Raw genomic sequence first — 24,702 nt, 5'->3', positions numbered from 1 at the left:
CCAAATTTCCGGAGTTCCCCACTACAGCGTGCCTCATAATCAGAACTGGTTTTGGCACGTAAAACCCTATAATTTAATTTAATTTTTGCTTTCCCGCATTTGATTTTCTCAAACAGCTTCAAAAGCTCTGCCCACCAATTCGAGAGCTGCCAGAATCACGTTCATTTTTCATGGACTGGAAGCCACGAACTATCCGCGGACTCTCAAAGCTGTCAGCAGATTTTTGCTCACTTAAGCGCAAGCAGCTAAAAGATGCCTGTTGTGTTTGATGCCATGTTGTGAAAGACGCCGTGTGCTTCTGCATACTTTGCGCGTTCCAGGCAGCAAATATTGTGCACTGAGCTATTGCTTCTGTTACATTGATGCCTTGTGTGCCATCATGCAAGTTTTTCACAAGTGGTATAATTTCTGTAGCTTTAGTCTTTGTGTTTTTAAGAGAAGCACTGCGATCAGCCGCACATACTTGCTTTTCTTGCTGTTTTTCGTGAAATCTGTCATGCTCATTGCTATATGTGTAGTAAACAGGTCAATTTCGCTTTTCAAGTGGGTGAAACTGGTGCATGAGGAAGCATATCTTAGTGCATGTGGCTATTTCATACCGGTAGCTGGGATGTTATACAATCAGAGCTTCGCCGATTGCTGTTGACATATATTGAAAGGATTCGAGCCATCAGTAAAGGTGCCGACTTTGCCTTCGTCATCCCCGCCGATGTCTTCAACGCATGGAGAGCACGGCACAAATGGTGCCAGTTTCCAAAATTCAGCTTCTCCACAATACAGTGGTGTTAGGTGGTCAAGCATATGCAGTGCGTTCCGTTGTATTTGAAGAGTCGAAACTGCTGTTTAAGATCATAGTATGTGATCCTTAATTACAAACGCGCACACCCACCATCTCCTATCACAGTACATTCACTGAGATGCTGGCAAGTGTACTGGCAGACCTTCAGAGCTATTTCGGACGCGACTGTGGTGACTTGAGCCCTTGAGGGCAGTAAAAGGCATGCATTCATTTCTTCGGACTGCTTGATCTTGTTTCATTTTCTCAAGCCCTAGAGAGTCCAAAAAATCGGACGTTGACTGTACTCCTTCAAGAAATGCTGTACTTATCTGCTACGGCATGTGCACTAGGGCTTTTGATTACATTGGTTGGTGCACACATTTCTAAATATGAACCTATGGCATTGGCATGCTCAGTGTTTAAGTCTGCCTTTTTGGGGGCAGTTCTGCTTGAAGAACGTTCACCTGGAAGTTAGTGCTTCTTGTGTGTTTTCTGGGTGTGCTGCACTTTTGTAAATTAAGGTTGGTGTTGCTTCTTGCAGGCAGCAGAACATTGATTCCAACATGGAGGCAGCCATGGAGTACCACCCAGAGAGCTTCGGCCAAGTGGTGATGCTGTACATCAACTGCCGTGTCAATGGGCACCCAGTCAAGGCCTTCATTGACTCAGGTACAGAGGACGGGCTTACTTATGTTTGCGTGGAGTGTTGCAGACTTCTCAGAAGCTCTGAGGTTGGTGCATACAGTCGAAACCCGCGATAACGAAATCCCATGACTACAAAATTCTCGCGACAACGAAATCTTTTCGTATTCCCAGGGAACGTCCGTAGGATTCAATGCATTTCGTACCTCTCGACAATGAAATGTTGCTAAACTGCTATCCCGCAACAACGAAAATTAACGGCACGTTTTCCCACACATTATCTACTCGGGCAAGGTCAGCAGACTCCAAAATGCGCTCAAATGCCTTTGCATCACACTTAAGGGGGGACGCGGCTTTCGCATTGCGAAAAATGGCTAAAAAATCGATTTTTTGAAAATCACATTTTCCATTTCTGTAACTCTTATTCTATCTCATTCTGAAATATCATCACTGAAAACCAAGTAGAAGTGCTCTAAAGAAATTGTATCAGCCAAGGTGCCGAAAAATTGTGCGGAAATCGCGAAAGAACGGCGTTTTTCAAGCCACGATATCTCCGGAACGGCGCAGCCGAGCGCCGCCATCTTGGTCTCGTTGGAAAGCGCATTTCTCCGTCTTCAAATCTGCCGCTTCAGCTATCTCCTCCATACAGAAACAAGCACACAAAAAGCAAATGATTGAAGGTCGTGCCGGAGCCACCAATTGGCCGCGCCCGCCACGTGACTCCAGCGCGGTTCGCCATTGGTCCGGTGCTCGCTCCGTGATGGCGCCGTCTGCTCCGCTTGTTGCGGTCTCCTCGCGAGCTCCGGACAGTTTCCGTAATTTCGACGAGTGTTAAAGCGGGCGCTATGCGGACATCACAGTAGCGTGGCCGATCCCGCTTTTTTTGAACGTCTCAGAGCCGCGGCTAAGCATTCTGAGCATCGGTGACGCGGACTTCGCGACCGAGCTTCGGGCACGGAATGCTCGGACACGCGGCTAAGCCTCTCGTGCGTAGGCGTCTCCGACTCGGCGATGAAGCAAATCGCGTGAGGACTGCTTGGATCCTTGCCTAAGCATTTCGTGCGTTGGCGCCTCCGACTGTGCGACTAAGCAAATCGAGCATCGACTCCTTGAGCCCGCCGCTACGCATTCCGCGCGTCGGCACATCGCTCAACAAGTGTCGACTCCTCGGACCCGCGGCTATGCACTTCGCGCGTCGGCACCGCGAGCGTCGACTCCTCGAGCCCGCGGCTAGGCATTTCGCACGTCGGCACATCGCTCATCGAGTGTCGACTCCTCGGGCCCGCGACTAGGCACTTCGCGCGTCGGCACCTCGCGTCGACTCCTCGAGCCCGCGGCTAGGCATTTCGCGTGTCGGCACATTGCTCATGGAGTGTCGACACCTCGAGCGTCTATTCCTCGGACCCGCGGCTAGGCATTTCGTGCGTCGGCACCTCGGACTGCGCGACTAAGCTCGTCGAGCGTCTATTCCGCGGACTCGCGACCAGGCATTTCGCACATCGGCACCTCGGACCCGCGACTTAGCACATTGCGTGCCGACTCTGTTATCGTAATGCCACGATATCTAGTAATAATACCTATCATACCACCCCTTCTTAAAGAGAACCTCATCATGAGCTCTGTTCACTAGGCCACTTGGGCTGGCACAGACACCTGGCTGCAGAAGTGAGGCATCATACAAAAGTACAGGCTGGAAAGCACCTAGCAGCTGCATTGCTGCCTATGTATCAGTGGCTCTCCTAACCTCCATAGCCATTGTCAATGGAAGATGATTCAGAAGGCTGCTGAGAGCCTTCATTCAGTAACATGGTCGATTCTACCAAAAGAAAACAATGTCTCACTGACTGCACTAGAGACTGCTATCAATGAGGCAGTCTGCAGGTACAACGCTAGAACTACTGTATATTTATGCCCACATAGTTCTGCACCTCACTTGGTTTGAAACCCAGGCACCATGCTCTTTGTAGAGCAGTAAAAAATGCCATACAAACATGAAAAAGGCAGAACGAAGGCTCAGCAGACCAGAGGCCACATGTCCAAGAAGCCCCACGTCACAAAACACATCAAAGATTACAACTTTGGGGCGTTTTAGAGAACTGAAGAGAAGGTGCAACTTTGAGAGCCGTTTTCTCATAACTGTTTTTTCGCCTTTCTGCTCAGTTTCTGGAGCTGATTTCTTCGTTACCGTTTAGCCTATTTTAATTCTGTTTTTTTTTTGTCACGTTCCTTGGACTACAGTGCAGGTCGAGACAGTCTTGCATTTTTATCTCGACATTTTATAAATTTATGGCGTGGCTATTCGTTCACCCCGAAAGTGTGCTTGGTGCGAAGGTAACTTGAAAAATGACTATCTAAAAAATTTGTGTTGCGAGAAAAAAAAGTAAGACTGTCATGGGGGGGACCTTCAGCACGCATTGAGCTATGCAGTCAATACTCAACGAGCCTTCCATCATGTTTTTTAAGCTCCCCAGGCCCTCCAGAAAGTTCAAGAGAGAAAAATTCTGCTCAATAAAATGTTCTCAAGGTATCACTCTGAAACTTTTATGGCAGTATCAGGGAGACATTCTAAACATTTGTGCCAATTTTCATCAAACTCCATGAAGAAATCAGGAAGTTGATTTTCAAAGCCACGTCCCCCCTTAAATTGCGTATACAGTGCAGTCCACTTGTAACGATATCAAGAAAAACGAGAAATCCGGTCGTTATAACCGATCATCGCTACAGTAGCCGACCGATTTTCCGGACTTCGCGGGGACTGAAAAATAGTGCGGAAAATCGAGCAGTCCGAAAAGCTGAATGCGCAAGAGCTGAATGCAACCATCTCCGCCGCCTTCTCTCCGTGCCCCGCGAGCGAATGAAGTCCGCGCGCGCCTCCGGCCGCCTTCCTCTCTCGCGTGCGTGAGATTAATTGCGGTTGCCGGCTGACCCTCGCAAGCTTTCACCCGCACACAGCGTACGGCGCAACCGAAACTTAAAAAACAAAAGAAAGAAACAAAAAAACCCCCGGATTCCGCTTAAGTGATATGACGATAGTGCCGAGCTGACCAAAAAAAAAAAAGCAAAAAAAAAGGCAAGTGCCGCTTTTTTGGAAGTTTTGTCGGCCAAGGAAGCGCGGGCATGGCCTCACAGACGAGAGGATAGCGTGTGTCTACTGATCTTGAAGGCTATACAGGGGGGCACTGGAAGCCAAGCCCGGCCAAGCCAGCGGAAAATCCAACATGGCGGCCTTCAAGATTGGGTAACGCGGCTCGGAGCGAGCAATTTAGTCCGGAAAATCGAACATTGGCACCTAGATTCGTCCGAAAAATCGGTCGCGAAAATGCATTAGCTCTATGGCAGGGGTTCTCAAGTATGTTCATCCCAGGGAACCCTGCTAAGCTCCATAAAGTGCCAAGGAAACCCCCCCGAATTAAACGAATGTCGAATTATCGAGGGTATCAAGAAAACAATAAACAAATGCTTCACTACGTCAACACGCTTTTATTTACTCAATGAATCGTCAAATCTTGTTTCTATTTAGCACAAGACCAGTGCGGAACTTGAAATTCTCTTCATCTCATGACTGATTAGCCCTAGCAGCAGCGAAGGCCTCGCGACATCCTTCGCGGCGCGCGTTTTCATCTGAGACGCGCTTTGCACCAACGGGCGCACATCCTGATTATTTTTTCGCCACTCAGCTGCTCGCCGACAAATTGTCCGTCCATCGCGATGTAGCCGGTGCTCTTTATCTTCGACAGATTTTGCACTGAGTGAAAGCGAAACTACTGCTTGCCGCAACCGCTGTTGACGAAACCGCGGCCGCTATCGACGCGATCATAGACGGCGATCTTGCGGTTCAGAAGGCAGGCGGCTGACGCACGCACCAAGTCAAAACGAAACTACCTTTCGCCGCAAGAAGCGCGGACGAAACCACGGCCGCTATCGACGCGATCATGGACGGCGACTTTACTGTTCAGAAGGCAGGGCGGCTGACACACGCACCAAGTCAAAACGAAACTACCTTTCGCTGCAAGAATTGCGGACGAAACTGCGGTTGCTATCGACGCTGCCATGGGAGGCGACGACGCAGTTGTGAAGGCACGCAGCCGACGCATGCATCGAGTTAAAACGAAACTACTATTTGCCGCAACCGCTGCGGACGAAACTGCGGTGGTTATCGACGCGATCGGAGATAGCGACTATGCACTTATGGAGGCACGCGGCTAGCCGCCAACGCGGTGTTACAGGCGGCGATAAACGCAAGAATAAAGGCTTTAAAGGCACAATTAGGCACGATGGGTTTCGGCGTTGCTGTCAGTCACGTGCCGCGTACGATTGTCGCTGAGGACCACGGCGATGCAGACTGCGCCGCTTCGTTTCGGTTGGACGCTACGCCGTTCTTGCTCTTCTGCGGCGCGTTTGCGGTGCTCTGCGCATTTTTTTTTTTTTATTCCTCCAACGTGCGCACGCTATCGTCAGTCGCTATCGGCACCTACCCTATCTACAAATAGGAGAAAGGCGGTAAGCTACGGCCTCCAAGATTCAAGTGCGAAAGCTTAGGCGCGTTGCCCGTTCTCAGAGGTTGGGTGGCTAAAAGCTGCTTTCGTATTTATTGCGCAGTTCGCGCGTGCTGTTACGCGCTGTGATGTGCTTTATGACACTCGGACATGGGTAATGGAGGTTCTTTGGATCAAGCGCACCTTGTGTTCGCCGTTTTAGACACTTGTCGAGAACGGGACCAGGGAAAATTTATCAGTGGCTCGCGGAACCCCGAGCAGGGGCCTGCGGAACCCGTAGGTTCCGCGGAACCCACTTTGAGAACCCATGCTCTATGGGAATCCTGCCGGTACATCTATGAAGTCCGGAATATCCAACAAGTCCGAATTTTTGGAGTCCGAAAAATCCGTCGGCTACTGTATATCTTGACTGCCGGAAAAAAAAAATGCCAAATACAGTGGAATCTCGATGATACAATCACGGCTAACACGAATTTCCGGATGATACGAATTTTTCTGAGGTTCCGGCTGAGCCCCATTACTTTGCAACGTGCTAGAGAACGATTGTTACGAATAGATTTTCGACCTGCGTCGGTTTATACGAATAAACGCCGCCCCACCGACGGCCGCGAAAGAGAACAGCGAGCAGTCACGTGCGTTTTCCCTTTCTCTTGGTGCAGAGGCGCGGACGTGGCGCCGGACAGCACGGAAGCAAAAGCGGCGGCGCTTTTGTTGATTTTGTGCTTTTCCTTTTGTCTCTTCGCTCGCTGCGGCGGCCGCTCTTCCCCACGCGCGGCCGCCGCAGAAAGCGAAGGCTCGTGCGGTCTATCGCTTCAACGGAAACTGAGCGGCGTAAGCACGGCGCATACAAAGATCAGAGCCGTGTGGAGATCGCTTTCAAGATATGGTGCGCGCGACAACACTGACAGCCGGCACAGGCGCAAAGTAGAAGAACGCATTTGTTGGCAGAGTAAAAGCCCCCCCTCCCCCCCCCCCCCACTACCTCCCTCCCGCGCTACCTTCCCGCTTTGCTCCTTTCGCGTGGGAGATTGCGTCGCCAGTTACCCTTGCGCTCGGTTGCAAGATACGCATTTGGTGACGTAGCACAGCGTTGCCATGCCCCCCCTCCTCACCCCCACGGCCTCTCGCACCACGGAAGTCGAGTTTTTCTCCGCTGTGCGTTCGCTCTCTGTGAAAGCGCGCATACCCTGCGCGATTTTACTGGCACGTACGGCGCGCAGCGACGATTTTATCGCTCTTGGACTCGTGCTCCACGTCTCATGCTCCTCCTCCGCATCGCCCTCGTTGATCTCCTCTCCGATCGGTGGGCGCACCTCGTTGAGAAGCGTGCTCGCTACCGCCCTTGTCGGAGAGATTTTACCGCGGAAGCCTCATTATAACCGGTATTTCGTCTCACGCGGCTGCACTGTAAGCGGTATTGCGTATACATGGAGTTCTATGGGAGGGTAAACGGGAGTCGGAAAAGGCCGCATTGTAGCCAGTTCTTCACTATAAATGGTTATGTTATGTGATCTATACTGTAATTACTTTTTACGTGCATGTGCCTGACTGAGTTCACCTCTGACTCTTTAATTTAGCTAGTTTTAATTGTGTTTCGATGATACGAATTTCGGCTCATACGAATATTTTTCGTGACCCCGTGAGATTCGTATCATCGAGGTTCCACTGTATACCTTTGCAGTCCCGAAACCGAAACTGCCACTTGCGATAAAAAATCGACGTTGTAGAAAGTAGGCTGTGAAAAATAAAACTTTATTTATGCCTTTAAATAGCGTCTCAATCGTTAGGCACGCTGAAATAGAAATCTGCACTTGCTTTCGCGGAAGTTTCAGATTCACAACCGCCGTGTGCATCGCGTCCATCTGCCGCGCGAACACTGGCGGCTATAATTTAGCGTGCATGAATTCAATGGATCGACTACGTTGCACTTTGGTTGAACCTCGGGGTTGGTGTCAAGACTGGCCATTGTCAGTCTCGTTGTAACTGCTGCTACTGTCGTCGCCTCCGTCGCACAATGCCGCCGTCTGTCGCAACACGATTGCCCCGTCGGAGTTCTCTTCGCAGAACAAGGCAGCACTATTCGTACTCAGAAGCTCCTTCATCGAAGCACCACCTATTTCATCGTCAGCAGCGACGTGCTCCCAGAGTTCGGACACCACCGTATTGGTTTCACCCATGGGATTTCGTCGTGGCGCACGAAGCCTGCCTTTTCCGTTGATCGGCATGGACACTGCTTCTAGCCTTCATGGATAGTGGCGCTCCCGGTTTTCATAATCGTCGATATCATCCACTGAGCGAGCTCGTACTTCGAGTTTTTCAAATTTGCAGCTTCCGTCTCCGCAGCTTTGCGCTTTGTCGGCGCACCTCCCGCTGCTTCCGCGGTGCATTTTCCGCGCATCGCTGAGAGAGGGAGATTGTAAAGGGAGCGTAGGCCGCGCAGGCGCCGCTTGCTTATCGCTTTCTCCCCCTCTTGCAAAATCGGTTTCCTCTCAAGGGGCGCACCTGCCGCTTTTTTCCGTTGAGAGAGAGCGCGGCAGGGAGCGCAGGCACCCCTCGCCAGAGGAGGCGTTACCTTCGCTTATTGCCTTTCTTCCGCCCTCTCCTCGCGCGACCGCCGGTGATGCGGGGGCGAAGCAGCTGGCGCCATTTTGTGCACGCTGCACCAACTTGCGATGCTCTCCGTGGCTTTCGAAATCGGCGCGTGGGCGGGATGCACTGTGCGGTAATGGCGGCAGATACGAACGCACGTAGGCAAACTTTTTGCCCCGTCTCGGTTAAGGGCAACGTAAGAGTGCAATTTTCACGATTATTTTGCATGAAAAAATGCTGCCCAGAAGCAAAATTTCAATCGTTATATATTGGAACACGTTGGATCAGTTCAGGGAATCGCGAGGCGCGAGCGGCGTAGTCCGAGTGATGCGCTGGAGAGACTGACCGACTAGACAGCGCTGGTAAGAATGCCCTACTGCATCGTCCCTCTTCTTCACTACAGTACTTACATGCTGCTCTTCAATGAACCTCTTTCTCATCGACATAGGTCACTATAGACGTGGGGCTGGGTAGATACCACCATCCAAGAACTTGAAGGCTTTTGCCTCGGGAGCGAAGGAAAGAAACGGCGGACCCGAAATAACGCCAGAATAGAACAGCCAGCCGTGGCTTCACGTGCCACGGCCAGGCGCCGTCTTTATTTTCTCCTCGTGCAAGCACGCGCCATCCTGGTTCTACGCACCGCCCAGAGGAGGGTCACAACAGGGCCCTCCGTCTAGACTGGAAGTCGAAACTGCGATGAGAGCCCGCGATGGCACTCTAGCACGAGGTCAGGCGGCGATGTGAGGCTTTCAATCGCGGTCTCCACATAAGCTGGCTTAAGGTGGCCAAGCCGACTGTCTCTTCCCGGCCGTTCTGTAGGGAGAGTGGGCTGTTTTGGGGTGTGGTGGAGGACGCGGAATGGTCCGTCGTAGGCCGGGGTTAGCGGCGGTCGGACGGCGTCGCGGTGCACGAAAACGTATGTTGAAGTGGCCAGTTCGGGGTGGAGTGGGCCGGAGGTTTTTAACACAGTCCAGAGGCGTTGTAGGAATTGTTGTGGCTGGGCTGGTAGCTGCGTCGATGTAAAGAAGTGTCCGGGAGACGCAGAGAACTGCCATACACTAGCTCTGCTGCTGAGCACTGTAGGTCTGCCCGGAGGACGGCTCGTAAACCCAGGAGCACAAGGGGCAAGGCGTCAACCCAGGTGGCAGATTGAGGTGGGTAGACAGGGCGGTCTTCAGTTGGTCGGGGAAGGCGTTCCACCATGCCGTTGGCACAGGGGTGATACGCAGTGGTACGCGCTAAAAACTCATTGATACCGACCTGGAGTACTGGGTATATGCCAGTCGGTCTGTGCTGGCCTCCAATGAACCTCTTTGATTCCAACTTGGTTTACTGGGTATCGCCAGTGCTATCCTCAAAAAACAGCAACCGAAATCATTACCAGCTGCATCGCAGATGCCTGGGTATGTACCACTTTTCAAAAACGCCTTTCACACCAATGCTTTAGGGAGCTGCGCCATGAATGCACTGGGTACATGTGCCGCTCTTCACTGAACCGCTCGATAACTTGGTTATGTGCCACTGACTGTGCGCAAGCGAGGGAACAATTTTCGGGGCTCGCTGCACTGGCGCACCTCGCTTCTCGTCCTGGAGGCCGCACGCGGACGTCTCGGCAGTGTCACTAGACGGCGCAGCAATTCCAGAGAGAAGCACCAGAGAAGGAGCCCCATTGCTGCATCACTACACTTTATTTTGCAAGTGGTATCATTCCTTCGCAATGCATTGTTCATGCCCATAGTACACATAATTAGTCATTGCCATAATCTTATTACGTATAGATTTTACGCACTTGCAGCGACTGTTTTTAGGCCCCTTTACAACCATACCACATCTAATGTTCATGTAATTCACTATTCATGTACCACTAACAAGTCATTACCATCGTCCTGGCGCTCTTTGGCCATATCTGGCCCTTGCGTCAATAACCACAATAATCAATCAATCCATTGCTGCATCACACATGTCTGGGCGTTCGCACACACCGGTGTGCCTTGCATTTTGGAGACCACGCACAGGCTTTGCAGCAGCGCTGCTAGATGGCGCCGAGTGTGCTTAGGGAAGCGTGTGTTGCTACATTGATTCAGTGCAAATGCATTGGCAGTCATTGGGAGGTGGGTTCTGCCACTATTTTTCAGTTTTGAAGAGAATGAGAAAGATTCTTTCCAACATATTCAGGCTCTTATAGTGATCGCTTTTATAGGAACAAAAAAAAAAGCAAATGGTCACGGATTTCTGTCGCAAATAATAAGTGATTGTTCTAGAGGTGCTTCCACTCCTTTCATCACCAAATTCACTTCATCACTTTCATTAGTTCAAATTTCATTTAATTAGAATTCACTGAGTGTCCCTGTGAAATATGAATTAACGAGCTTTTACTGTATTTGCACTCCATACTGTCATTTGTGTTCCTCCAACAAATGGGTGTGCCTGTGTTGCAGGTGCGCAGACAACCATCATGAGCCAGGGCCTGTGCTGAGCGATGTGCCATCATGCGACTCGTGGACCCTCGGTGGGCAGGTGTTGCCAAAGGAGTGGGAACCCAGCGCATCATTGGTCGCATTCACCTGGGTAAGCTCTGCTTTTAAAGTTCACAAGCAGTTATTGGAATTTTTGCCCTGTGGTAGAGCCACCAAACCGAGTCATTGCGAAGCTAAACAAATGCTGCGTCTAGACGGGCAGTGTGTTTGTAAATACACTAGAACCTCAGTCGTACGAATCTGTGAGGACGGCGCAATAATTTTTGCAGCTAAATCCCCGACAATGAATGCCGCTACAACGAAATTTCAGCCACAACGAACATTTTACGATTCCCCGTCAGCTGCCCATAGAAAGTACAGTTAAACCTGCTTATAACGAACCTCCATATAACGAATTCCTGGATATAACGAAGTTTTTTCGATTCCCCGCCGTTACTCCATAGAAGCCGTGTATTTGAGACCTCTACGTAACGAAGTGGCAGCGGGAGATCCCCTCGATATAACGAATTTTCCCCTCCGACCACCTAGAGATTTCGCCCCAAATTAGTCATTTTTGCGCGCGAGCAGCAACCGGAAGCACCTTCTCCGCCGCGATGGAATGTGAAGCGAGCGCACGTGTGCGAGGCGGCCCTGCATCCGTCAACCTGGCGATCTTGCCGCCGTGGGCGTGACCTTTCCCCTCCCTTCATTCAAATCTGATCCTGCCGCTTGCTGCAGCTGGCCTAGCCCGCCAAGCTGGCACTCTCTTCTCTTTTCAGCTGATGTTGCCGACGCGCTGGTACACGCTGTGGCACATCAGACTCGATGAGCGCGTACGCGCGCTCTCACCTCGCGGCGTGTGGAAGCGCCGCTGGAGAAGTGAGCGAAGTGACCGCTCTCAACGCTCGCGGCGTGTGGAAGCGCCGCTGGAGAAGTGAGCGAAGTGACCTTCATGCTGTTGTTCTATCGCTTCAATGCAAACTGAGCGCCGAGAACACACAGCACGCAGAAAGCTACGAGCCGCCGACGCACCTACACTGCTAGACTCTGCCTCAACGCAGATCGCTTTCAAGATACGACCGCGCGCCGCCCCGCTATCCCTCCCCCCGCTCCCGCCCAGTGCCTCGAGCGCAACGGAAGAAGCCGCTTCCTTCCTGCTTTTCTTGCGCGCGCGAGATTTAGACGCGGTCGTCGGCTCCCCTCGTACGTTTTCACTCGCACATACAGCATACGGCGCGCGGCGACTGCGTCATCAACCTTGGACTTTAGGGTACGGACACGCTAGCGGCAAAACACGCAGCAAAAACGCGTGGCAACGCGTCATGCCCGCGCGCGGTCGAATCGGGTGTCTTGCGGCGTGCTGTGCGAAATGGGTTTCTGCGGCAAATCCGCGTGCCGCGATATGAAGAACCAACCAAGAGCGACGAGGTTGACGTCACGGAGCCATCACAACCGGAATGCTGCCGGTTCACGCGCGGGTTTTCAATCGACGACCGTCGTCTCTCGCATGAAACAACGAGCGCTCGCGGTGTTGCTCGCCCAGTTTGGAGAGTGCGGGAGATCTTATCGCGCTGCCGGGCCGCGGCGAGACGCGCGGCGAGACGCGCGTGCCACCCGTGGGCCGCGGCAAGGCGCTGACGCGCGGCAACTTGCCGCTCGCTGCATGATGCTCGCTTCTTTTTTTTGCCGCTAGCGTGGCCGTACCCTTATATACGAATATCTATGAGCCAGAACCAATTTTAGGGCCAAACGCGTCATGGACACCATCTTTATATAGCAATACGGATCTCAAGGCCTACTTTTGCTGGCGGAAACCGAAAATACGTCATAGTTGTCGCCCCCGGCACTTTGGGGCCGATGCCATCGTCAAGCCACCAAGCCAAGCGACATGAAAAGTCAAAATGGCCGCTCGGGCCGGCGCGGGGTGGCAATTCGCAACGTATGATGCGGGAACGGTCCCACAGTTGCGACGCTACAGCAGGGTTACCAATGCATTGAGTTCTAAGGAGCTGTGTCGGGACCTCGAAAACGACGTAACAGCCGCAAAAATGCAGCCCCCTGGAACGTAACAGCGAGGTTCTACTGTAACACTATACAATGCTACGACGCCATCGTGACGCTCGCTCTTCGTTCCGATGCCTCGCGCTTGTGCGAAACACGACACGCATCCGGTATCTGGTGTGACATTCCGAGGATGAGTGCTTCGACAAAAACGGAAAACGGGTGCGCGTTACATTGAGGGCGCGTTAGAGTCGAGTAATACGGTAAACGTCTATTTTTTTCGAATTTTCGTGCCGAACCTGCATATAACGAATCCTCTTTATAACGAAGTTTTTTCGGGAATTTGTCAATTTCGTTATATTCAGGTTAACTGTATTACAAAAAAATTTTTCTCCATAAGAAGGCGTGTTATTCGGTATTTCCGCTTCAAACGAACTTTTCGAGAACGAAACTGGTACTGAATTGAAGTTGGAACTGCCAAGTAGTGAAATTAGAAGCCCTTCCAAAGCTGTGACGATCATATCTCTGCTTGAACGAGGTTTTCACGAACGAAAGAAGTTGAAAGTACCGATTTATGCCACTGCAATTCATAGCCACCATGCGCCTGTGCGAGACTACAAGGGATCACCACAATCGCTGCCATTTTCTGTGGTGTTGTGTACACCATCAGTTAATCTTTCTGACAAGGAAATCGCGTTCCTGGGCGGTATTTGACGTGCACATGCGTAGAGTGTGATTTATCTTTTGTTTTGGTATCCTTCATACCTACTTCGCAATATATTTGCCTCTGTGTTTCAATAAACGTCAGTTGAAAGTTAGCGCTGTCCTGTGTCTTTGTCACGTCCCTGTCTTTTTTGAATTGCGCTATAGGCTTAGCCAATATGAGGGCATAATGAAAGCCTCTTTGTAACGAAGTTTTTCGGGAATTTGTCAATTTCGTTATATCCATGTTTAACTGTACATACTAATTTCGCCTCAACAAAGTTCTTCCACAACGAAATTTTTTCGCGTGTCCCGAGAATTTCGTTGTAGCGAGACGCGACTGTATGACCCACAATGCATGTCGCCCAAAAACGTTTAAAAAATTAGGAAAATTAGAAAATTAAAGGGAGCGTGGCAATGAAACAGGCGATCTGCACAAAATTTCAGATATTTTTTTTCCCCCGCAATCCTGAGATCTTTCTTATCATGGTGAAATATTTAGAACATCTATGTTGAAGAATTTGAGAGAATTGCACTTTCGTGTGTTGCCTTCGAAATCGGGAAGAAAACAGTGCTTCGGGAGGTGTTACCGTACTGATGATTGCACAAGCGTGACTCTCCGCCGACAGAGCGCCACCGTCTTGATTTCGCCGTAAATATGAGAGAGCGGAGATTCAGATAGCCACAACTCGACTCTATGCAGAAATGAAATCAACAAAAGTGAGTGCAAAAGGGAAAACTAGCGTCACAATTTGTTACTGCAGTCACGTGGTGCCAGAGAGCACTCCTTTTGGCTGACAGGAATTTGAATCGCAGGCATGCTTGTTCTGCACATATTTTGGCAACAGCGAGCTGCGAACATCCCATGTTCTGAGGCCGACATTTTGATTTGCCTGGCTGTCTCGAGTTTGTTTCGTTGCTGCTGCGTCCTAGCTGCTGCTCGATGGTTATAAGACAGCTTTGCTTTGCAGCGGCGCAGCTACTTCTTGTCGCACGTGTGATCTCATGGGTGCGAAGGTAGAAAAGCTTCAAATTACCATCGGGTGCTGAAGACTACAGAAGCCGTTGAATACAGAGATAAGGCGACCCATGGAAGTAAATGCTGCATATCTTGCTGATGTGGCATTGCTGGATTGCGTGTGATTGTGTTGCCGGCTTCTGATAAATTTGCAAGGTGTTTGAAAACGACCGTCAAGTTGCATGGCACCGCACAAAGCCTAAGCTTTTTACTATTTCTTTGGGGGGCGGAGGGGGTGGGGGTAGAGTAACGTTGCCCTGGCAGCAGAAATGTGACCGCGCATTGCCTGACAACAGCCAGTAGTGTCGGGCGCTACCGTCACGCCGGGACTCGCTGGCTTTGCGGGGGTTCGCACGGCGGTTCGATTGTTCATATCGTCCACAGTGGCATGAGAAGTGGTTCACAACATTTGAAATTTACCACGTTCTAAGCTAATGGACTCGGGCCGCAACTTTTGTAAAATTCGCATCGTCCTGAAATTCGTATCATGCATGATCGTATCAAGGAGATTCTACTGTATTTTTTTTACAGCGACGCTGTTAAGGGCTCACTCTTCGATAATTGCGTCTGGCAATAGAAAAAAACTCTTATTGGCCGTATGCTGTATGTGCGAGTGAAAGCACACGAGGGCGAGGGACGCGCACTTTCACGGGTAGCGAACGCACGGCGAAGAGCAAACACGACTTCCCAGTGGAAGGGACGGTGGGCGAGGAGGGCATCGAGGCACCCCAGACTGCGTGTGTGTGTCCGGTCTCCCCACTGCGGCGCATGCACGCAGCCCTGCCGGCCATCACAGAGCCAGCGTTTTGACAGCGTTGTGTGCGGTCACACAAACAACGTGCACAACTGTTGATGGCGGCGGCGTTTTGCCCATGTTCACAACGAACATACGCGGCGTTGGTGACATGTTTATGAAGAACATGCCAACCTTTGCCGTACACCGTATGGCGGTGTACCGTAGCGACCATAAGACCATGGTCCCTGTGGTCACTAAATAAATGAAAACCACCCGATCATATATATTTCTCATTCTTTAATAGTTCAAATAACCCATTACACCATCACATCTTAATAGTCCATAATTGGAAATAAAATTCCCACCATAGTACAGCTTCGCTGGTCTTCCATCTCCCCCCAGTGGAAGGGCTGTTCTTTTATTTGTTAGTCACCTACATCGCTCGTGCATTACAGCAGGGGGTACATGAACTAGGTACATGAACAAATTATTTCAATGCGGGAAAAAGTACCATTTCATGTAATGATGTATTCCATGGGTTCTCAAAGTGGGTTCCGCAGGCCCGTCTTCTGGATCCGTGAGCCACTGACAAATATTCACTGGTTTCCGCACTCGCCAAGTCCGCATCGCCATAGTTATCAGCGGAAATCTTACGTGACAGCAATGCCGGAACGCTTCATGCCTAATTGTGCCTTTATTCTTGTATTTATCGCCGTGCGTAACACCGTGTTGGTGACTGGCCACGTGCCTTCATAACTGCGCAGTGCGCCATCCATGATCGTGCCGATAGCGGCCCACGGTTTCTTCCGCAGCAGTTGCGGCAAACAGTAGTTGCAGCAACCCGTAGTTTCGTTTTGACTCTGTGCACGCGTTGGCCACGTGCTTTCGAAAATGCGTAATCGCCATCCATGATCACGGTGATAGTGACCGCGGCTTCTTGTCGCAGTCGTTGCAGCAAACGTAGTTTCATAATGTCTTGGGGCGTGCGTCGGCCTCAGAACTTTGAGGTCACCGTTGATAGTGGCAGTGGTTGCGGCAAACCGTGGTTTCGCTTTGACTCGGTGCAAAGATGTAAGGATGAAGAGCACCGTCTACATCGCAATGGACAGGCATTTGTTGGCGACCAACTCGCTGGCAAAAAAAGAATTGGGATGTATGCGCAGTAGTGAAAAGCAAGCCCTCAGATGAAGATGCGCGCCATGGCCACGCTGCGAAGGAAGTCAACGAACTTCGCCGCTGCGAGCGCTAATCAGATACGAAACAACGAAAATTGTCATTTCCGCAACTGCTGTTGCCTTTATTGTACGATTACAAAATAGAACAGAGTTTGCCGATTCATATTCAGTAAATAAAAGCGAGTTGACGTAGCAGGCATTTAATTGTTTGTTATTTTGTTCATACCGCGATAATTCGACATTCGGGTATTCATACCGTTTTTGTTTTTTCAGTCCCATGAAATCCGAATGAACTAGGTTTTACAGTGGGCAAAGTAGATTTGGCACCAATTCTAAGACCTTGTGATGAAAGGTGATAAAGTCCCCTGTGCAGTATGCACTGAAACTCGTGGTTTCTCAGCATGCCTTGGTTGCAATGCTGTCTTGTCATGGGTCATGACGAGTGCAACCAGTTCGCACCACGCGGGTTCCACACCCCCATCAAAATAGCCTGTCCACCACCATCGTTGCCCCAAACGTTGCACGCTGCACCTAGCATCTTTACTAGGGGTGAGGTTCCTTGGCACTTGAAGCTTAGCAGGGTTCCCTGGGACCAACATGCTTGAGAACCCCCTGATGTATACAATGCTAGATGGCAAACTGTTACAATCTCGAACAGCTCTAGAAAAAGGAATAACGGAAGACGTCACCCCTACAAGAAAATTCCTTGACCTTCAGCAGTGGTCCAGTCACTTAGATATGTAGTGTGGTGAATGGATATATTTTTGTGTTTTATGTCCGTTTTAGAACAATAAATATGTGGAAAATTTTAATCTGACAATTTCTACGATCCTTCAGCTCTTGCCATTTAATTTGCTTTCTGTCATGCTAAGCTGCCGGCTGTAGTTACCAAGAAGAAATCTAACTGCCCTATTCTGGATTTCTTCTAATTTATTTATAAGCTCAGATATGTGTGGGTCCCACCAAACACATCCGTATTCAAAGACAGTATAACCCCACTGACACGTCTTTCACGGGACCTAAAAAAAAAAAAAAAAAAACGTAAGAGGCGGGAATCGCAAGAGCCGAGAAATCGGAAAATTGAGAATGAGAGTAGTGGTGAACTGCTCACAATTATTTCAGTTCTTACGTTTGAAAAGAAGTCGCAGTTTCGCCCGAAAGCCGAAGCATCGATTGCGATAGCGAATTAGTAGACAGCTATACAAAGTAGGGATAGTAGATTTATCGTCCTTATAAACTTGTGAACATTCGCTTATTAACCATATTAACAAGTACAGTGTCAGCGCGCACAGGCAACATTAACACATCACACTCGAAGAGTGTAAACATCATCAATTGCGTACTACGCGGCGGCGCGCAGTACGCAGTTGATGTTTTGATATCGTAATACAGTTAAACCTGCTTATAACGAATTCCTGGATATAACGAAATTTTTCTATTCCCCGCCGTTACTCCATAGAAGCACATGTATTTGAGACATGTTACGAAGTGGCAGCGGGAGTCCCCCTCGATATAACGAATTTCCCCTCCGACAACCAAGAGATTTCGCCCAAATTTTGTCATTTTTGCGCGAGCAGCAACCGGAAGCACCTTCTTCGCCACGACAGAATGCGAAGCGAGCGCATGGGTGCGTGCTGTGCGTGTGCGAGGCGGGCCTGCATCCCTCGACCCGCGCGATCTTGCTGCCGCGGGCGTGACCATTCCCCTCCCTTCATTCAAACCTGATCCTGCTGCTTGCTGCAGCTGGCCTAGCCCCCCGAGCCGGCACTCTCTCCTTTTCCAGTTGATGTTGCCGACGCGCTGGTACATGCTGTGACTCATCACACTCGATGAGCGCGGACACGCACTGTCAAACGCTGGCGGCGTGTGGAAGCGCCGCTGGAGAAGCGAGCGAAGTGACCTTCGTGGTTGTCTATCGCTTCAACGCAAACTTAGCGCTGAGAACACACAGCACGCACAAAGCTACGAGCCGCCGACGCACCTACACTGCTAGACTCTGCCCCAACCAACGCAGATCGCTTTCAAGATACGGCCCGTGCGACCGCGCGCCGCCGCGCAGTACGCAGTTGATGCCAGAGTATAGTACAACGCCGCCCGCTATCCCTCCCCCCTCGCTCCCTCGCTGGTGCCTCAAGCGCAACGGAAGAAGGCGCGCTTCCTCCGTGCTTTCGCTCCCCTCGCACGTTTTCACGCGCACATACAGCATACGGCGCGCGGCGACTGCGTTATCGCCCTTGGACTTTATACGGAACATCTCTGAGCCAAAACCAATTTTAGGGCCCAACACGTCATAGACACTATCTTTATATAGCAAATACGATCTCAAGGGTCATAACTTTTGCTGGCGGAAACCGAAATATGTTATAGTTGTCGCCCCCGGCACTATGGGCGGCCAATGCCATCGTTAACACCAAGCCAAGCGACATGAAAAGTCGAAATGGCCGCTCGGGCCGGCACGGGTGGCAGTTCGCAACATGTGATGCGGAACGGTCCTACAGTTGCGTCGCAACAGCGGGGTTACCAATGTATTGGGTTCTATGGGAGCTGTGCCAGGAACGGCCGAAACGACGTAACAGCCGGGAAAACGCAGCCCCCCGGAACGTAACAGCGGGGTTTCTACTGTAACACTATACGACGCTACAATGCATCGTGGCACTCGCTCTTTGTTTCTGATTATTCGCGCTTGTGCGAAACGACACGCGTCCACGCATCCGTACTGGTGTCACATTCCAAGGATGAGTGCTTCGACGAAAATGGAAAACGGGTGCGCGTTACAATTAAGGGCGCATTAGAATCGAGTAAATATGGTAAGCGTTTGTTTTTCGAATTTTCGTGCCGCACCTGCATATAACGAATCCTCTTTATAATGAAATTTTTCGCTAATTTTCGTTATATCCAGGTTTAACTGCAAGTGTACTGCACTGTATACGTAGGTCTGCCGGAGAGCAGTGTGAGCACAAACAATGGCAGAGGGAAAAGAAAAAAGTACAGTCAACCTCAATATAATGAACCTCGATTTAACGAAATTCGTGATGTAACAAACTATTTTTATTTCCCCATCTTAGTTCTATTGAATTAATGAAACCTCGATGTAACGAAATTCTCGATATAAGTTTTTTGCTGCAAGTACAACTTGCAGCAAAAAGGTTTGTCGAGGTTTGACTGTATTACATTAGCATTGTGGTTGTGTGCAACGTCGCTTGTGGTGGTGGTGCTTGTCTATCGTCGTCTTACGTCATTTGGGTGCTGATACTTGTCTAACGTTGTTATGCTTGTCTAATGTCGGCAACAGCTTCGCTGGACATGCTTTCGCTGGGTGGAATGGCGGCAGATTTTTTTCGAACCTCCGTAGGCATGACGCACCGCGGCCACGCAAAGTTTCAATGAGTCGGCGGCTACCGTTTGTTGGCGCTTTGTTTGCGTTGTTGCTGATAACGTTTGCGATGGCATTCTACTTTTTAAACTTCACACTTTTTTTGAACAAAGAGAATAATAAAAGTAGCTTCGCTATTTTCAGTCGTGCACGTGTGGCCGATGCTGCAGACGTAACGGCAAGACTTTTGCAATAATGCTGGCATGTTGCAGTGGTTTTCTCTTCCAGCCAATTAGAATGCTTCGTTATCGTGTGCAAAATCTACTCTTGTTCACTCATAGCAAAATATACTGCAAGCTCTTGAAGAAAATTGCCGGCAGATGCACTTGGTTTCGGAATGGCAGGTGACCGAAACCGGCTGTGCGCTGTTTCGAAGGATCTATGACGCCGCATTTCGTTCTTATAGGACATTTTTAACAGAAACTTGCAGTTAGATGTGCAAAAGTGTGGGGAACAAAAATGGAAGGTATTGAAAGTTCTCTTTTCGGACCAAAGTGGTGTCGAATCGTAACTGCTGACACCAGCTGCGGCGTTAACTTTTTTTTTTCTTGAGGATGAGTCGGGCATATAATGACCACTTTTCACGGAACTATCGAGTTTGTTATAACGGTTCGGACATGATTAAAACCATGTGGGATGAATCAGCGCGCTGTACATATGTGGCAAAACCCTCAAGGCTTTAAAGTTGTGCACACACCATTGGAATAATGTTATAATGAAGTATTTTGGGCTTTCCTCTTCAGCTTGGTTATAACTAGGTTCGAGCGGAGTACTCTGTAGTTGAGGTTTCTATAGCCCATAAGGAAGTTCGGTAAGACTACGTAACTTCACTTTCGGCACACCACGAATAAACATGAACTCGCTGCTATGCATGCAGATGCCTATAAACGCAGAGGTTTTCCTATAACTTCAATACATCCTCAACGATATTATCTCTCATTTCTGACCCAAGTGTAGAACTCTTCTGCAGAAACGGCATTCATTGTCGATGCAGTCATCATCATCAGGTGAATTTTGGGCAGAAATCAAGGCAAGAGAGACATGGTAACTTTGGGTGAGTAGCTCGAGGTAACTACCCACGTCCAAGCAAATAATGTCGCTGCGAGCTGATCGCACTTCCACCAGTAGCGCACCAGGATCTCTGCCAGGGGGGGGGGGGGGTTTGACAGTTTGCCATACCATCTAAACAGCACTAATTTCGATTTCTTCACGGGAAATTATCAAAAATTCGCTTTTTGCGAGTGTGCAGACGATTGCGCATCTTACATCTTAATTGCAGTACTCAAATGCGTAAGGAAAGAAAGGGGTTAAACAAAAGGGGGGGTTAAGTCGGCCTCAGGGGGGGGGTTCCAACCCCCGAATCCCCCCCCGTCGGTGCGCCACTGACTTCCACTCTGAACTTCCTTCCACTCTGAACAGATTTGGCTGCTTCTAGTTCCCAGCCCACGTGACTGCGACATTTCTCATTAACTTGCTGGCTCCAATCTTGCCGTAAATCAAGGCGCTTCAATCATGATATCCTGCTAAAATTATAGTGTCAACTCTGGCTCTGATGTACGAAGTACTGTATTCGTCCGAAAATAAACAATTTTATTCCGCAAGTGGCCAAACGTGTGCCATGTCACACAAGATGCATCGGCGTCTACAAGCAAGGTCTTTCTTGGCACAGTGCCAAGCACGCTATGTTACGTGTGACTAGCGCAAGGTGTATTGGCAATCTGTGAACGCTATTTTATCACAGTGCCAAAGCACTGCCGCCTGTCGATGTGTTCGGTGCTAGTCACGCAAAATTTATCAGAAATGAGAAGTGATCGTTCAGAATACGGTCCAAAGAGCTCAGAACTACAGATACAGAACTTAACGAGCTCAGAAGAACACTTTGATTGCAAAATGATGCGCACTACATGTAAATGTGATGGAGCTCTGTTTAAGTAGTTTTGACCCTAAAATACTGCTGTACATGTTTGTGAAGCTGTCGATGTAGTCGTTGACTAAACCCCTGGTGTATAAATGTTTGAGGAGCTATGAAGCTTAAGACAGATTATGTGAAGACCATTGGCACCAATTCCTGGCTCGTTGAGACACTGCCATGCTGCGGTCCCCTCCGTTCGCTGTAACCGAACTGAGCACGGCACCTCCCATTATATGCGGACGTTGTCTGATAACTCGTTGTGAAACAGTTTGGTTGCTGAGAACTGTTCTCAGTAGGCGAACGTTCACTCTAAGGGGAATCGTTTTATTTGGGCGCGACTATATCGGCCTTTATTAGACTAAATTTGAAGCAATAATTTTTTTTTATGTAGAAGAAAATAAGATTCAGCGGACACGCATAACCGTGGCGAAGCATTGCATTTATTGTGCAGTATTTTGTCGAACATGGTCTAATTGCCAATTCGCACAGCATTTGAAACCATCAGGATGAAGTTTAGGCAAATGTGTGTACTAACCACAATTCCCATGCTGGCTGAACTGCCGCCGTGCTTGCAGTTCCCACAGACGCTAGCACCACAGTTCCCACGATATTTTTTGCAGGATGGCCTCCCTGTCACAACTGATCCTTTATTTTGAACAATGTCAGTCTCATCACTATCCTGTTGCCATCCCTGGCAGGGATTTTGTTGTTGTTTTCGAGTGTGAATCAAACTGACCTTGTCGCACTACTTGTCTCTCCTCTGCCCTTCTCTCTCTCTCCTCGAGCGCAGTGCAGATTGAGATTGAAGGAGTGTTTTCCTGACCTCGTCCTTCTCGGTGTTGGAGGAGCACCCATGGACATGCTCCTCGCTTGACATGCTCAAGAGGCATCAGGTGGGAAGAGTGTTTTTTCGGGTTGATTCGATTTAGCAATCCATTTTCAAAGACGGAAATCGAGCCCGACTAGATTGGAGGGTAATCTTGTGGAATAGCGAATGCACAGTCTCTGCTACAACCAAAACGAGTAAGTATACTGGAGAATCTCTTCAACCTTCCCTGTTTGAGGCATAACATTGAGGCAAGGGAGCAGCCAATCTTGTAGTTTAGATTAAGTGAGGTCAGGCAGGCCGCATAATGTGTAGACAAGTAACCAGTAGTCCATGAATGTAAGACAGCTATGGACAACAGAGGATTGAGAGGTGTGATGAGATTGAAAGTTTGCTGGTGTGGGATGGAGTTGACTGATGCAAGGCAGGTGATTTCATGACTTTCATACTTTCATGACTTTCAGAGCTGTGCAGCTTCTGCAAATAGATCTACATTAATTTGGCATTCAACTGTAATTTTGGTCATCGACACCCGGCAAAGCAGCACACTGCTTTGACATAACAGCCATGGCAGCACTGGCTGGTGTTGTGGCAGATGGCAACAATGACAAGAAATTTGCTTATGCGCTGATGTGTTCTTACGAGTGGCTCACGGTAATACGCGTGCAATAACACATGCACGAGTTACACTGAGGGCCCTAAAAGCAGCATTTGGGTTCATGGCTGATCAGCTTCAAACAACGGCGACAATCTATACCAATTTATATGAGTCCTTTCTGGACGGAAAGAGTCAATCAAGCCCATGTGTTGCGGAAAGCACCGAGCCGAATTTGTGCAACACAGCAAACTGCTGATGTCACTCATAGAGGTTGCACATGACGTCTGCACTTCCTGATGGCTGTGGCACAATCGGGCGGTGCGAAGGCAAAATGCAAACACTTGTTTGTTTTTTGGCATCACTAGCCTTAACAATGACACTGTGCAAGAAACTGTGAACAAATTTTATGCAGTGTTGCCAGGTTTGGCTATATATAGCCAAATTGGGCTACAGGAAATAATTTTTGGCGTCGACATAGACGAGTTGGCTATGTGGCTATATTTGGGCTACTGAAAATCTGCGACTTGGCTTTGTTTGGCCTATAAGTGGCGCCCTAATCTACGCGCCAGAGGTGGCTCTGATCGGGTAGAAGCAAATCTCCAAGGCTTTGTTTTAGCTGGCTGAGCGGGCAGTGCGGTTGTGCATGTGTGCGTGCGCGAAATGACCGCTGCTCCCCTTCCCTTCCCTCTCTGAGCCGTTGTCTGAGCCGGTGGCTTTGATCTTTGATGCACTTAAACTTACACCCCGCTTGACCGTTATGCACCCGTACCCCGGGTATGGGGATGAACCTGCGAGTAGTGGGTTTTCCACAGTACACTGTACTAACCCGGGAATGCTCAGGAAGGGAGAGCAATAACATAGGGTTGGGGCCATCGGCCGATCGAGGGGCCGACATGAAAGAATGGAAGCACGGGTGGATGACACGCCCCAGTGTGTTCATGGCCATGTCTTAATTCTGGATGAAGTATCGCGCCGGGCACAGCTTTCGACCTACACCACGTATCTCGCGCCAAGCTTTACATCCACTTTCCTTCACCTGCTAGATGAATTTTTGTTCGTGCTTACATTCGAGATTTATTTCGATAGGTTGGACGTAGGATCGGATCCTCCTCAGAGAAGAGAATCTAAACATGGGGAAGTGGGACAAGTATGCAAGAACGTATAAAAAATAATGGAAGCAAGACCATGAGCCAAAGGTGCTTTTACTTCTAGATGGTTTTCCCGTAATGTCACGAATGCAGATACTCATTTTGATAATATTGAAACATGTTTGCCACGATGACATCAGTGCACCACGTCACATGAACTTCACCCACCGTGTTAGCTTAGCTTGTGCGGTGTCGCGCTGCTGGCTGGAGGACGCGGGTTTGATTCTCGGCCACGACGGTCGCATTTCG

At 49.6% G+C, this 24,702-nt stretch overlaps 1 protein-coding gene across 1 annotated transcript in view; it reads left to right on the top strand.

Moving 5' to 3' along the window:
• The window catches only part of LOC119458996 (protein DDI1 homolog 2-like), a 44,399-nt gene extending 21,696 nt beyond the window's left edge, over nt 1–22,703 (top strand). The window contains 4 exon segments of the mRNA XM_037720846.2: nt 1,320–1,447; nt 10,947–10,975; nt 10,977–11,076; nt 22,672–22,703. Of these exon segments, the coding sequence (XP_037576774.2) occupies nt 1,320–1,447; nt 10,947–10,975; nt 10,977–11,076; nt 22,672–22,703 (289 nt within the window).
• The last annotated feature ends 1,999 nt before the right edge of the window (nt 22,704–24,702 follow it).

The sequence above is a fragment of the Dermacentor silvarum genome, chromosome 7 (assembly GCF_013339745.2).
Source record: "Dermacentor silvarum isolate Dsil-2018 chromosome 7, BIME_Dsil_1.4, whole genome shotgun sequence".
NCBI lineage: Eukaryota > Metazoa > Arthropoda > Arachnida > Ixodida > Ixodidae > Dermacentor > Dermacentor silvarum.
The sequence above is the reverse complement of the archived record's forward strand: the minus strand, read 5'-3'. Positions and strand labels throughout refer to the sequence as shown.